Here is a 16,356-nt window from a genome sequence, read left to right as displayed (position 1 = left end):
CATTAGCCTTTATTCAAAGGCGGTGCTTGTACCCATGGAGTGACGTTGAAACGTAACGACTTTTTGTACCTCAGTCAGAAGTGATTTACTAGGAGCGGAGTTGGCGTCGAGGTCTGCCTCATACTGATTTTTTATATATAACTTTTTTGATTCCATTTTTCATTTGCTTAGTTGCCAGTTTAGTTCCTACTGCGGTGTGATCTGGTGTGTACTCCTTTTATCATTTAGTGGATCATGAACAAACTGTACGTGGGGAATCTAAGTCCTACGGTCACGGTGGAGGACTTGAAGCAGCTCTTTGACGAAAGGAAGCTTCCCGTGGCCGATCAGGTTCTGTTGAAAACCGGGTATGCCTTCGTGGATTTCCCAGATCAGAAATGGGCCATCAAAGCCATTGAGACTTTGTCAGGTAAGATTTTGCTCATACTGTATGTTACAAGGGTACCAGTTATTTTTGGGTGTAAAACAGTGTGGAACGTCGTGAAATATTGCATGACAGATTTCACAAGCATTCTTCATTTGACGTATAGGCTACTGTAGCCAGTTGCTTACATCAACGACAGCGCATGGGAAAACATGGGCTAGTTGTGACAGGTTTGTGAAATTGGGGAGAATACAGTGGATGTCCAGATAAACCACGTGAATGCGATGAAAAGTAAACTTCACTCCACGCAGTGGTATCACGCTCCAAATCAAGGAATAAGCTCAAATCTCATGGGGGATGCTTCTTGGCAATTGGCAGTGTTTGCGGGGTGGTCCAAAGCAGAGAGGTTGGCTTAATCATTTTTCGGTCATTTTTTGACCCGAATTTATTGAAAAGACCAGGTAAAAGTAATTTAGAATGCAGTTTAATCTATGCGTACATGCAGTCCTCTGGCAGGTATCTACGAGGTGTCCAGAACATAGGTGCCGTAGGACCTAGGCTATAGGATAAGATATTGAGGTAGCTAATGTGATGAGGTATAACTGGAACACACGGCTAGCAGGCATATTCACAAATCAACAATTGGTTAACTAAATGATCGCCACTTATAGAGGTGCTGCAGACTATTGTGCCAGCGCACGGGTGTCAACAAGCAATGCTTGTCAGAAATACAGATAATAGTTTCTTCAGTACAGTTCAAACAACAATCATCTGTATTTGCTATTGTAACGTTAACATATACCCATGAGTGAGTGTAATGGTTGGTGGGAGGAGAAAGCGTGGCCTCTCCATCGATTCAATTCCCCCGTTTTGTTTCATGTGTAAACCCGTAATTTGGCACGCATTATTACACACATACATTTACTAAAAACCTCCACGTAAACGCATTCTAAAATGTAAAATAAACTGAATAATTTAGACTACCTGTACTAATTTGTAATCTCTATCATTTGGGTTCATTATACGACGATGGCATCACAGGTTATGACAACATAAAGTAATTTAGTGTACCGCGCGACTGGAAAGTTGGTTATACATTTTTGTAAGTATTGTACTGTAATTTTCTTTTTACAGGAAAAGCTGAGTTACACGGGAAAGTAATTGAGGTCGACTATTCAGTTCCCAAAAAACTAAGGTAAAGTTTATTTGTCACTGACTCCTAAGTGATAGAAAACAGTAGCCTATGGTGCACAGAGCCGAACATCTGCATGTGATGTGACGTTTAAAAAAAATTCTAATGTGTGCAAACGAGTTTTGTTTATTTGCTTAAAAATGTTGCCATTATGTAACAGCTGCACGATGTTTACGAATGGAGTAGTCAAACAAGTGATATCTGGTAATCTACGATATTACTAACGAGATATGTTAACGGCATGGCCAATATTTGTGAATTTATTGCGACTTAGCTTTGAAAAAAATGGATTTGAAGAAAAATGAAGATGCAAACGAATACTTCCTGTCGTAGTTGTGTGTTTCAATGTTTCCCCACCTCTTTGTTACTTGTGTAACAGAATAGGCCTGCACTAACTGGATTGGGTGGTGTGTGACAGGTTTCCATCATGTGTGTGGTTCGTCTTTTGCCCTTAGATATGTATAGTCCATAATTGTTCATTCGGTGGGCAGGATCTAGCCTATATTGTATGAAGGGGCATATGTGGTATTTAAATGCATAATTTGCCGAAAATGTTAATGGTTTATTTTATGAATGTATTTATTTATTTAAATTTAGTTTTAAATGTATACTTTAAGGAATAACTGTTCAGAAGAGTGGGGACTAGAAATGGATGATGTTAGAATTTATTTACATTAGGGTTCAAATGGCGAGGTAATGTGTTTTGTAAGGGCAACCTCACGCTTCAGCTATCAGACAGGAAAGGAAAGGAAAGGATCAGGGCAAACATTTGCGTTTGCTTTTCCATATTATTCGAAAATGTTATATTAATCTTGGATAATTGGCGTTTATTTGAGTGATCAGGAAGCTAAAGCTACAACATGGCTGACTGTTTGCCTTTCTTCACGGGCCGAGCTTGCAGCCTACTTCTGTAGGCCTCGGTGTCTGCCCCTAGTAGGCACACGCAGCATGGCCTGTAATATTTTAAGCTACGCAGACTGTCGTGCCCATTCATAATATAGCCAGACGCAGTGAACACGTCAAGTGATACTGAGTGTATTAGATCGTTTTGGGTTTGTTCTGGTGTGCTTTCAGAGGGGCTTTAACATATGACCCTGCGCACTGGACGACTGCTCTGGCCCACACCACGTGACTCTATACATTCCTCGTCTACGTCCTTTATGTAAACACACCGTCACTTTCAACAGAACCTCCTCCTTTATGTATGCTAACACAACTCGGAGAACTGTGCGTAAATGTAGGCTATCAGATTTTTTAGGCCATCTTTTTCTGGTTACCAGAGCGGCTCTGCTGGTTACCTTACAAAATGGCTACATGGACCACACAAACAGCTAAATTCTTCGAATTGACGCTCTTTTTGAAGAGAGGTGCCATTTTCTTCGGTGGGAAACTAGCACACAATTTCTGTTAAAGCAGTTGATGTGATATGAGGGCGTTATGCAGGATCTCTTCGCGACCATTCTTTTAAATGCATTTAATTTCTATCATGGCCGGACTGTTGAAAGGCGCGCATTTAGGTTAATATGTATCCACAATTGTAAATGGCTACAGAGGGAATATGTTAGGGTAGCAAGGTAGGGCTGGGTATGTTGCCTGTGCTGTACGTTACGTGGGCTGAGGAAATAAATCGACTGTATAGGCCAGACTAGATAAAAACAACACGCTTGAAATTGAACCCAGGCGGAATCATCCAAATTAGTGTAGTCCTACCAGTTCGTTTGTGTACTGTTAAATCAGTGTGAATGTGTGAACCACGAAAAGTGCTATTTAGAAGTCATTTAAGTCTCTCATTTAGGGTAATTATCAAGCCATACATCTAGGAATATACTGACATTTTTATTAGTACTTTTAACGGTAGGTATTAAGCAAGTATCTCTTTTATTGGCCATTAATCTGCTTACTAATGTGTAGTATGCTGCAGAGAGCATTAAACTGCCCTGAACCAAGTCAGGCGAGCACACATGGTTGGGAGAGACACTTCTGGAACACACTATTTGGTTGGTTATTAAGCTCTATGGTTTTTGCATCTAGATTCGATTGAGATTGTATTAGGGACTGTTGTGTCATTTGAACTGAGTTAGTTAATTGTCACTTGAAACATGGTATCTTACTCAATGAATAAAGGTAGCCTATAGCTGATAATACATGGGGCAACTTTTTGGGCGATGTTGCTGAACAGTGTTCCTTATTATTGTGGTAGCATGTTCCAATTGATATTGGCCTACAATTTATTTTCTGGAGAACTTTAATTATAAAGGCAAATCGTCATTATAATCCAATGAAAAATAAATGGAACTGGTTATGTGGTTTCCCAGCAGCATTGCGCTACATGTTTACCCATGTATCATCCCCTTAAGTCTACTTTGCACTAACCTAAAGGGAGTCTGTCTCATAGTAGCTTGACCAGGTATGGGATAATTGTAATTTTTTTCAATTGCAAGACGGTTGCTAGGCATTGTCTTACGTGTAAGTACAATCAGCTGTGAGGTTTCGCTGCATAAATAGATAGATTTCAATATGAAAGATCATATTATAGCGTATTTCACATTCTGAAATGAGATGTTTTCCCTCTGAATGAGTGCATGATTTTGTCACTAGAAATCACTGTCTAATTATGCATATAGATTTTACATTAAAAAATCATCAAAAGATGCTGCAATTGATCTGGAACTAGTGAAAATAGAAAATAGGCAAATGTTTCAGATATTCGATTCCAATGATGCATTTCCTCATTATTGATGGGTCTTATTTTGGTGGTACATCTTTTTATACGTAAAAGAAGGAAAAGGTATTTGTTTCTGATTATGTTATTTTACTGTGAGTTTTTAGAAATTATATTCATCTATACTTACAGAATAGGAGCTGTGAATTAAGCTGAACAACATCTGGTTTTGTTAAAACAGCAATGTGTATCTCAAGTATATGTAAAGCTATTGTTCATTAAATTTGAATGCATTTGATCACACATTTTTATTTGTCTTTAAAGCAATGCTCATGAGAGTGAAAAAAGACAATTCAGACCCACTTACATCAATGCTTCCAGATCTCACAAAACGATTTGCTTTCATGGTGTTTTTAGATATAAATCAAGGGGACATTATTTACGGTTAAAACAATTATCATTGGTGTTTGATATTTGTTTTTTTTAGCTCTATATTTGTGAAAAAGGTTATGCTACATAAATATTGAAACATTTCTTTTCAAGGCTAACATTTAACTCACGCTAATAATGAAAGTGTTTGCTTTAGAAAAAACTCTTGAAAATGTAGTTATCATTGATTTACAAGTTGACCTACTATCTTTCAAAATGTACAATTTAGGGATGCCTTTTTGCTTTATTATGGATATATATCAGTCTATTTGTCTTTGTGAGAAAAGGATTTTCTTTTCTCTCACATCAGTGAGAAGAAGTATTGAAGAATGATGCTTATGGATTTTAAGACCGTTAGATAATATTGATTTAAGAGATGCTTCATTTTTCATGGGAAAAAGAAGTGGAAACTAGAGCAGAGTAGATTAAGAGCTGTGTGTGTGTGTGTGTGTGTGTGTGTTTGTGTGTGTGTGTGTGTGTGTGTGTGTGTGTGTGTGTGTGTGTGTGTGTGTGTGTGTGTGTGTGTGTGTGTGTGTGTGTGTGTGTGTGTGTGTGTGTGTGTGTGTGTGTGTGTGTGTGTGTGCGCGCGCCATGCTCGCTTCGGTGGGCGAATGTGAAGTTGCCAGCTCAGAGAGAGAGAGAGAGAGAGAACAACTGGGCATGTGTGTCAGTACCACAGGTGGAAAGAGTCCAAATGATCTGTCCCTTACACCCCCCCCTCCCTCCTCAATCCCCCACCCTCTCTGTGCCTGGGTTTAGTGTATGGCGAGAAGTGAGATAACCACCAGGCATTCTGCTGACCATGAGGGTCACTCTAGTCTACTCTAGTCACTCTAGCTTCACCAAGGGGGTCATTTCTTATCCTACGTCCCTATTTTCAATTTAGACACGGACTCTGTGCAACTAATTAGGTGCGAAGTGACCGCAGCACAACTGACAACTGCTGGTGTGGATGCCAGGTGCCCAAACAAGAGACATGCTCATACCATTAACTATGCTGTGGGCGTGCCTGCAACAGAACTACGGAGTGAGATGGAACCAAGTGAATTGTCTCCGACTCACTGTCTGTATTTCTGTATGAAAGTGGACCTCAAGTATGTGCTCTGGCTGAGGTGTTCACCTTTTCCCTATTTCTAGATAGAGTACATGGATGCAGTCGATGTGATTAGTAGTTGGTTTGGTCTCATGAATTTGTTTTAGAGTGTAGTTCAGTGCTTTCCTTCAAACAGATACAGGCAGTACATTTAGCCCTTTTGCTGTTTGCTTGTATGACTCAGCTATAGCTGAGAAGGGCTCGTAAGAGGGCTCAGTTGAACGTGAAGGTTCTTTCTCTGTTCTTTCTGACAGACATGTGAGATTGAGTCTGTCAATAAGCACCAGTGCTGCCATTGTCCTTCTCCTTGCCTCAAATAGAAAGTAGATCATTTCTCACAAACATGTAGAATCAACATTCCATTGTCATCTGTACTTTTTATGAGAAAATGCGGACGGTGTTACATTTGGAGTTGCCTCTGAACACTTGTTTTTTATGAACATATATGCTACTGACGGAGTAGCAGAAAATCAGTGGCTGCTGTCAGAGGCTTTAGGGGTTGGGAATCTTTCATGTTGGTGTGTGTGTGTGTGTGTGTGTGTGTGTGTGTGTGTGTGTGTAAGTAAGTCAAGCCCTTTGAATGTGTAACTGGACACGAGGTGATCATGTGGGGTGTGAAAGGGAGGATGTGTGTGGGGCTCTGCCCTGTCACCTGACGCGACGGAATTCTGTCACCAGCATCACGTGAAGATCCCACCCTCGCTTCCCTGTCCGATCTGAAGCCCAGTGCTGGCTAGGAGACAGGAGATGGCTACAGCAGATGGGTGACTGAGCCCGCGCCTGTACCCTTCATACAGCAACTCTCCACCGCGCAGGCACTCTCTCCCTCACACTACACACACGTAATGACTCCCTCACTCATGGCATGTGTTGACTACTGGTCTCCCTTTGTGGGTATACATACTGTACACCTGTCTGTTTCACATCTAGGGGGATGTTCCGCATGTGAGATAGAAAGACTTACTCTCCGTGTGAAATGTCAGTATATTATGTGATGAAATAGCAAAAATAGCAATATCGATGGTTCCAAGGGTGAAATGAGCAGAGCTTTCAATAATAAAATGATTAAACCTGCTGTACCTCACACATCATTTGACAGTACAGATGCAAAGCAATTAAAGATGAGCTGTCGCACAAGATCCCAAATGGTGTAATCGTTACACCATCCACACCCAGACACACAGAAACCCAGACACACTGGGAAAAAGCCTGCGCAAACACGGAACGCTCAACAAGATGGTGAAGGATCCGTAGATGCATAGACACACACAAGCAGACACCGGTCTATAGATAGAAATGACGCCATTCGTCGGCATGTGCTGGCTTCTAGAGTGGAGTAATTTGTGAAAATGCGTGTGTCCACAGACGAGCATTTACAATTAGGCATGGTGGCCTTCCGCGCAGAGTTGTTGCGGATATATGAGAGAATGAATGAGTTTGCGTGCTTATGACTTGTCTGTTAGGCAGAGTCCCAGATAATGAGTTTATTCAGATTTAGCTGGTGTCCTTGCTTTGAATTGATCTGAAAACGGGGCTGTATATGTGGAGATGTACCTAAAAGTGTGAGTGTGTGTGTGGGTATGAGAGAAAGAGAGCGAGCGCAAGAGTACATGTAAGTGTGCATGTGGGTGTTTGTGTTCCTTTTCTGCTACCTTGTGGCTCCTCTGTGGCTCAGTGGGATATACTGCTGTGTAATCCCCCGGTGTAGAAGTGGCTGTGTCCGTGGTGGCCTGGTCAGTGCAGGGGTATCCGTTTCAGAACGCCCAGTATCGCCATGAGGGCTGTGCACGTGCCAGCTCTTGAGCCCCTCCAGCGCCGGAGGTTGGTAGATTATACCACCCTACCCCAGGGGGCTGTGCTTGGGCGTGTGGGCAGATGGGCATTGAATCTGGGCAGCTGGTACCTTTGCCTCCTTCACACCTCCATAAGGGGTGTTCCCTTCAAATGACATGTGTGCACACACACACACACACATGCATACACTTACACACACAGACATACACACCCTAGTGATAGTGATCTGAAGTTCTGTGATTGTGTGAAGCTTGTGGTTGTGAATACTGATTTATTTGCATAATAATGTATTCCATGGAACTCAAGGCCATTCATCCCCCCACACAGATACCCATGCTCACATGCATTCCATATCATGCACACAAACATTCACACACACACACACACACACACACACACATCCAGACTTTCATATCAGATCTGTCCTGGCACTGATTTGCACAGGTGTTCCCTAGTGAATGATATTCACACCAGTGTCATCTACATATATCAACCCATGCGTGAATAGCATGAATAGTCAGTCTATAGTTCGAGTGTGTCAGTATCTGTTTCATACTTGTATGGGTTAGGTTTCAATAAAGATACAAACTCATAGTCTCTCACTCACTGTGTTTTCACTGTGTGTGTGCGTGCGTGCGTGCGTGCGTGCGTGCGTGCGTGCGTGCGTGCGTGCGTGCGTGCGTGCGTGCGTGCGTGCGTGCGTGCGTGCGTGCGTGCGTGTGTGTGTGTACATGTGTGCTATTGAAAGAGAAGATAATTGTGTGGAGTGGGCGGATGGAGGAGTTCTTGTGTGCTGTTATCGTCCCTAAATATCGCACCCTTCTAGGACGTCAGTTTTTTGCAGCAGCTCCTTAGTTATTCTTTGCGTCTTCATACGCGTGTAGAGTCAGTCTGAAGAATGTCATCCATGCGTCCTTTCACATACATTACTAGGATTACTGAGCGAGAGAAACTTCAAAGGTTGTTGTCGATGAACAGGTTTGGTGGTGGCGTCATGAAAATGGAATACGGCATGATTTAGTCAGAGGTGTCTCATGTCAGATTAGGGGATCAAGGGTGATAAATCAAAAGAGTTGACTTTGGCAGTCTTGTAATGTGATTTGCATTTCTAATGCATCATGTGTGTGTGTGTGTGTGTGTGTGTGTATGTGTGTGTGTGTGTGTGTATGTGTACGTGTGTATGCACATACAGAGTTGAACAAAGCACAGTGAACCTCTTGTAACCTTTTCACAAATGCCAGGGCGATGACAAAGTTGGCTATGGCAGCTATACTGTCATGGATTCACATGGGATCTGATGTGCTAAGATACAGGGGTGCGAGTGTGAGTGTGAGTGTGTGTGTGTGTGTGTGTGTGTGTGTGTGTGCGCGCGCGCATCTTTAAACACTCAGATACACCCTAGTGCTACAGATACATAGACACCTGTCATACTTATTAGATGTGTGTGTCTATCTGTGTCTCACACACACACACACACACACACACACACACACACACACACACACACACACACACACACAAACAGCCTGGTCAGGTCTTAGTTGCCTGAGCTTGCGGATGAGGATAAATCTCTGATGAAGATAATGCCGTTTCAGCGGCAGCCGGGTCACATGATCTGATTCTCAGGGGTGTGGCCAAGTAATGTAATTATCACTGCTTAGGGAGATTAGCCCACAGAGGATGGAGTGAGGGAGAAAGGGATGTGAAGGGGAGCATGGAGTGATAGAAAAGGAGGGAGAGAGAGAAGAAGTGAGAGGGGTGTGTTAGAAGAGGAAGAGGAGTAAAGGGGAGACTGAGTGAGAGATGGCAACGGAAGAAGATAGAGGTGTCAAGGATGGCGACAGTAAGATTGACGATGTAAGAATGAGTAATAAAAAAAGGCTATTCATGTGTTAAATGAAGGTACAATAAAAATGTGTGGGAGTTATGCAGGAATGAATTGAGCAAAGATACTAGACGAGGAGTTGTGTGTGTGTGTGTGTGGTCAGAGTGGACAGACTGAGCCCCTCAGATCCCCGTTGGCCCCAGCACAGAGAGCCCAGACATGTACAGTAGGACTGCTGTGGAGAGACCCTCCCATGCCCCTCCAGCGCACCTGAGACCCTGCAGGAGGATTAGCCAACAGGGGCATGAGATGATTAGAGAGGGACGAGAGACGTGGAGAGGGCAAATGCTGAGGGAAATCTCAGAGGGCCGTTAATAGAATACAATGGAATACAATACAATACAATAGAGAAGAATAGAAAAGAACAGAAAAAAAATAAATGGCTGCTGGGGGGGGGGGTTTATAGTCTCAGAATCTTGGCCGTTTCTGATCTAGAATGTAATTAATATAATTAATAGAAACAAGTATGTCAGTCTTTTTTTTTAACTGAGTATAGAAATCTAGATTTATGTATTTAAATGTACGCTATCTTATTATTTCATGTGTAATTATTTTTATGGGTGAAAGGTCTTTGTCATCTGAGTTGCCCGTCTGGCTTGATGACGTCTAAGGGAGACGTGCTGGACAGCCATTTCTATATGGCGGCAGGAGTGTAATGGCATTCATTAAAGCAGACAAGGGATAAGGTGTGTGTCTGTCTGTATGTGAGTGTTTATGTGTGTGTGTGTGTGTGTGTGTGTGTGTGTGTGTGTGTGTGTGTGTGTGTGTGTGTGTGTGTGTGTGTGTGTGTGTGTGTGTGTGTGTGTGTGTGTGTGTGTGTGTGTGTGTGTGTGTGTGTGTGTGTGTGTGTGTGTGTGCGCATACACTAGTCTCACTGTACTCAGCAGGGGCCCAGCCAGTCTCCTGTAATCCCAATCCCGTTCAGATTAAGGGATGATGAACCCAGCGGAATGCCATGTAGGTCGGAGTTGAACCGCAGTTGCACACACACATGAACACTTTCACACACAAGTGCGCGCGCACACACAAACACAAGCACACATTCAGCCTCCACTCCAAAGGAGTAGGTTTCATGGTGCGAGGGTCTGTTTGATACTTGTTGGACATGCTCTCTTGACACACTCCGATGCAGTGCCAACATTGGGTGGGTGAGGTGCTACTTGCTTTTGTTTGTCTTTCATTTGTAATTAACATGAAATGGTTACTGTTAGATGAAAAGTGAACATTGATTTTTTCCCCAACCAATATTTAAGATGTTGACACGTTTTGTTTTTTGTATTTGAGACTAGCTGTAAAGTTGTTCAGTCGTGGTGCGCTTAAGGCTCTAAGTGATCGCGTATGTGAAGCTTTATGGTCAGCGCTAGGGCTGGCAGGCTGTGTCTGATGGTGGTGCTAAAGCAATGTTATCAGTGTGTTTTTCTTTGGTTTGATGGGTCTCTATTTTTCCTGTGTTTGTGACGTATTGCAGTGGCCTCTGTGGCATAGTTATGTAGGTAACAGTGTTATTGAAAAGGTGTCTGGTTAAGGGTCAAATGAACAGAAATATCTGAAATAGTCTGACAGAGGGATTGAAGTTGTTTCTGACAGTGAGAGTGAGTGAAGGGAAAAAGCTAAAGTGTTAACATTTAATACCTAATTATTTATTGTTTAGTTATTATCTCAATCAAGTATGCTAAATGTGCACATTTATTCCATTTGTATATTTGTGGGTAAAGATATATATGTTTGGAATTTGGAATGTTTGAATATTTCATCATAGTTATGTAATCTTGCCAAATTAGTTTCTCGTCCTCAAGACATTGACTGTTTATTTTAGTTCTCTGAACTCTGAACGGTGCTTCTTTTACGGTGAGAAATATTCCATTGCATTCTATTCCGTTGGGTTAGATACAGCAGGAGCGGTCATTTATGTCCAGGCCCTTAGCTGGGAGTAGAATAAGCAGGTCCTGCTGTCACATACGGTCGTCTCGTCTGGCCCAAGTGGCACAAATGAGCTGAGTACCTGATGTACTGACGGGGTGAGCCGTCGCCAGTAATAGTGTGAAGCGCTGGTAAATGTTATCGTGTTTACTGTACTGGAGCTTATGTTAATAGAAGATTTATGTTACTTGAATAGGCTGTAATGTACTTAGTGTGCGCTGGCACGTTAATGTGTGTGTGTCTGTGTGTGTGTGTGTGTGTGTGTGTGTGTGTGTGTGTGTGTGTGTGTGTGTGTGTGTGTGTGTGTGTGTGTGTGTGTGTGTGTGTGTGTGTGTGTGTGAATGCCCGCTCTGCAGGCCATGCTTTGGCTGTATCTCAGTTGTGTTCTGATTGGCTGCTGGCCCAGCAGGAGGGTGGTGCTCCAAACCCTTTCATTTTGTGAATGGCTCTCAGTAGTGACACACACACACACACACACACACACACACACACACACACACACACACACACACTCAGCGATGCAGCAGTGTGACTTTTCAGCGGGCTCACCCCACTGTTGGTAAGAATAAATGTGTCAAAACCGATGCTCCACTGATTCGCCATAAGTTCCTGTTTCGAGGAAATGTATTTGTTAAAAGTTTTGATCATATTTGCATGTGTGTGTGTGTGTGTGTGTATGGCCTGTTAGTTAGTTAGCTAGTTAGTTAATTAGTTAGTTAGTTAACAAGTAAGTAAGTAAATGTTATTCATAAAGCATATTTAGCTTGCACTGACCAGAGGGCCCTAGCAGTATACACTTGATTCACTGACTCACTGTTGACGCAGAGGGAAGTAAGGCTCTTCATTATTGATGAAGGTGTCAAAGTCTTGGGTAATTTAGTGAGACTGAGTCACACCCGACACACACACACACACACACACACACACACACACACACACACACACACACACACACACACACACACACACACACACACACACACACACACACACACACACACACACACTTACACATACACATCTCTCACTCTCTGCTAACACGTGGCATGACAAAGCCTTTGTAGGGCTCTGTGTGTGTGTGTGTGTGTGTGTGTGTGTGTGTGTTTAGATTCTGGTGAATTCCGCCACTCTGTCCCACATCCCAGTGCTGCACAAGAACTTAGTGGCGCCCCTCTGTGCCTTTGAGTCACACTGGGAGAGAAGAGGGTGACCAGAGAGATACCAAGCCACATCTGTAGAGCAGTGGGACTCTCATCTCTCTCTCTCTCTTTCTCTCTCTCTCTCTCTCTCTCTCTCTCTCTCTCTCTCCCTCCCTCCCTCTCTCTCTGTATGCGTGCGTGTCTTCTGAGGTAAAGATATAGCACATAGTATGTGTGTATGTGTTGGAGATAATTTGTTACAGTCTCTTGAGTATTTATGTCCTCGTTCTACGCAGCGTGTGCACTGTGGTTTTTACATTGCAGTGTGGATGGTACATCAAATGCAATTCTGCGTTTCCTCTTTTTAAAGTAGGTTTCCGTGCATTTCAGAAATAGGTTTGTTGCAGGTCAGTTGCATAATGAATTGTTGTGTTGTTGTTATCAGTGGTTGCTTTGTTACTTAGTTACTTTCAATATGTGGTTGTCTTGGTATGAGCTATGGTCCATGTATAGTGAAGTTGTCCCTTCATCTTATGGTTCTCACTCAGTTAAAGGACTGGCTCAGAGGCAGGTATACTCGACACAACATCTGTGTGCAGACAGTAGCAACCAGTGATGCCAAGATGCCAGTAGTGAGCGGAGATGGCTGCAAAGACCTCCAGTAAGCTTATATGCAATGTGCCATCTGCTTTCAAGTTGAGACTGTGGCTTTATTGCGGCATTGTATCACATAATTGATTCTCGACTTTGTCTGCTGTATTGTAAAAAAGATGATTTGTCATGACACGATATCATGAGTTGAGTATCTTCGTCTCCCTGGTAGTTCCTATGGGGATCCTATAAACAACAACAACAACAACGACACCTTGCTCTGGCAGTGGGGCTGCTCTGATCAGTTCGCATAGGCGTCCAAACTGAAAATCAAGAAGTTCCGCAAACACAATGCAACTAGTGTAGAACAGCCCTGAGGGTCTCTGCTGACTGGTTGCAGTTTTGGGGGTTTGTGGGGCAATCTCCTTTAATCCTCAGTGACGACTCCCCTCTGTCTCAGAGTTACATTAGAGCCACTTCTCTCAAGCCAAGAACCTGCCTGAACTCATCCCCACAACATGGGGGGGTTTCGGACTGTGGGGATATTTTGTAGCTCCAATAGCTTTTTTGTAGTGCTCAGAACATGGAACGGGGGGCAAATTGGGTTGTTGGCGTTGTTTGATAGTAAGCGAGAGAAGACTGTAACGTGGGCGAGTGACATGCTGTCTGCTGTCCCCCCAAAGGGAGAGTTGGCCCACAGGAATGGTGATGGGGACAGACCGTTTGAGCCCACCCTTCCCCTGTCTGTGGTGCTAGTATTAACACTGAGGAGCGAGAGTGAGACACCCTTCCCCTGTCTGTGGTGCTAGTATTAACACTGAGGAGCGAGAGTGAGACACCCTTCCCCTGTCTGTGGTGCTAGTATTAACACTGAGGAGCGAGAGCGAGACACCCTTCCCCTGTCTGTGGTGCTAGTATTAACACTGAGGAGCGAGAGCGAGACACTCCGGGAGGTGTGTTGGATAGGCGACAGGCGACAGGGAGCCCCAGTGCTGAATGCCAGTGTAGCTGCCCGCTGCATGGGGACAGAGATATTTTGGAGCAGACGTTCCTCTGGCGCTCTTTGTCACTCGCTTCCCCTCTCCTTTTCCCATTCCTTTCTTCTCCCTCTGCTTCTGTCTTTCATTCTCACCCTCGCTCTTTCTCTCTCGACTCTCTCTTTCTCTCCTTCATCCATTCTATCGCTGCCATCCCACTCTCTTGCCTGTTTCATGCACCTGCTTGTCTCTTTCACGATAACACTCTTCCTTGTTTTCTTTCTTCCTTTCTTTCATTCTTTTACTCTTTCTTCCTTTCTTGATTCTCTCTACTCCCTCTTTTCCTCGTGCTCCCTCTCTCCACGCGGTGTGCTGCTTCGGGTCTCTGATGCTCTTAGCGGCTTAAGCGGAGCAGGAAACCAGGAAAGGAGGTTAACTCCGATTAGATGTGTCTGTGAACCCAGCGCTCGCTGACTAGAGAGCAGGTGCTCTCTCTCCCTCCCGTAGAGACAGGACAGCTGAGCTTACCTGTAGTTGAACTGGGAAAACACACCACCAGCATGCCAATGCCACAGCTCTGGTGCCAGGACTGGATAAGTGATATGAATACCTACGTCTTGTTCTTTTCAAGAGGACTATGTCAGTTTCCTCCTGTTGCAGTTGTAACGGTAGCTAGCTGGTCCATAGCGGAGCAGTATTGTGCACGTTGTGTAAACCTCCCTCCTGATGCCTTAAGAGTCATGCTAGTGGGAGAGCTAGCAGCCTGGGCGTTTAGCTCAATTGCAAGCGTGCTCCACTCCCGATCCGAGGTGCTGATGTTTGGGTCCAGGCATGCGCATTGTTCAACCCAGTGCAGGTTACACAGTGCCATAGTGCAGTCTGATTCTGTGAGGGTTGCCACTGGCTACAGTGCTGCTACGGTGTGGTTCAAAGCTACTGCTGATATCCTGTTCTGCTCAGGGGGGTTGAGTAGGAGTACACCTCCAGTGGGCCAGGTTTATAGAGGAAGTAGCGAAGTCACGTTGGATCTTATATTTGTGGGTATTGTAGCTATGGTGTGCTAGCACGCAGTACCCTGAAAACTTGTGGGTTCAATTCCCACCTTCCACCATTATGCCCTTGAACAAGGCACTTAACCGTGGGGACAAAGGCCCTTGTAATATAAATGATACCGTAATTACCCAATTATTACCTGTGGCTTATACCGGAATTTCCCAACTATTAGCTCTGGCTTATACATTGATTTTTAAACATTTCTTCAGCTATGAGGAGGGGGACCATGTAGCCTACACTGAGTGGCATGTGTTCTCTCTCTTTCACTTCTATGGAGAAGTTGCGCTGCTGGAAAAGGGGGTGTGTCCAGGAGTATCAGGGCATAGGATACGTCCGTAAGTCTTACTGTGTTGAACGGAGGTTTACATATCCCCCCCTAGGACGACGTAAAACGCAACAACATATCCCCCCAGGACGATGTAGTACGGAACAGCAACACCTGCATACACCCGTTTTTCAGGAACATGTGTGGCCACAGGAGTTAGTTGCTGGCTTGGCTTTTCACATGCTAATTGCAGACACTGCAGAGTGGGCCTGGGTGCTGAAGCCTGCTCATCGCTCCGTGAAAGTACTAGCTTATTGGCAAGGCTGCTTAAAGTGTGCATCAGGGTACATACAGTATATGCAAGGACAGGAGAGCAAGTCGGATTCCCTTTGCCTCATTTGACAATATCCAAACCCTCATGAATATAACATGGGCTCTCAGCTCAGCTCATTCTAGCCAGCCTGCACCTTGCTTCAGCATCTACTGCGGAAGTGCCCTTGAGCAAGGTACCAAACCCCAACTGCTCCCAGAGCACCTCAGCTGTGAATTGCCCACTGCTCCATGGTGTGTGTGTGTGTGTGTGTGTCTGTGTGTGTGTGTTTCTGGTCAGTCTTCATAGTGTGTGGGTGTGAGTGTGTGTTCGCTGCTTATGGATTGGTGAAATGTCTGTGTGTGTGTGTAAAAGCATGCTGGCCAATTGAGTACTCTTGAGTTCTTCATTTTAATCTCGATATATTTGGTGGCAGGGAGCCACGGGCCCCGCGGGGTTAATGTCTATCCCTGTCCCACGTCCCCGTCCCCGGCCTCCTTACCGCCTCCAAAGCCTGTGACTGGCCCGTGGCCAACCGCTGATCCTGTTACTAAGGTGATGTAGCCGGTTTATCCTGTTACCGGCGATGATGCGATGTGCTGATACGAGGTGCAAACTGGGAGCCAGCCGGTCACCTGTGACCCAGTGTTCCCCTCCACGCCCGTCGCTACGCCTCGCTCTG

General features: G+C 44.3%; 1 protein-coding gene across 3 annotated transcripts in view; it reads left to right on the top strand.

Moving 5' to 3' along the window:
• LOC134071231 (insulin-like growth factor 2 mRNA-binding protein 2) overlaps positions 1-16,356 on the top strand; it is a 39,670-nt gene continuing 23,314 nt past the window's right edge. For 2 of the 3 annotated variants that reach the window (XM_062527873.1, XM_062527871.1), the window contains exons 1-2: positions 1-409; positions 1,499-1,559. In XM_062527873.1, coding sequence (XP_062383857.1) covers positions 235-409; positions 1,499-1,559 — 236 coding nt within the window. In that variant the 5' untranslated portion in view covers positions 1-234. The remainder of the gene's footprint in view (positions 410-1,498; positions 1,560-16,356) is intronic. The other variant, XM_062527872.1, reaches the window with a different exon arrangement.

The sequence above is a fragment of the Sardina pilchardus genome, chromosome 23, assembly GCF_963854185.1.
Source record: "Sardina pilchardus chromosome 23, fSarPil1.1, whole genome shotgun sequence".
Taxonomy (NCBI): domain Eukaryota; kingdom Metazoa; phylum Chordata; class Actinopteri; order Clupeiformes; family Clupeidae; genus Sardina; species Sardina pilchardus.
The sequence above is the reverse complement of the archived record's forward strand: the minus strand, read 5'-3'. Positions and strand labels throughout refer to the sequence as shown.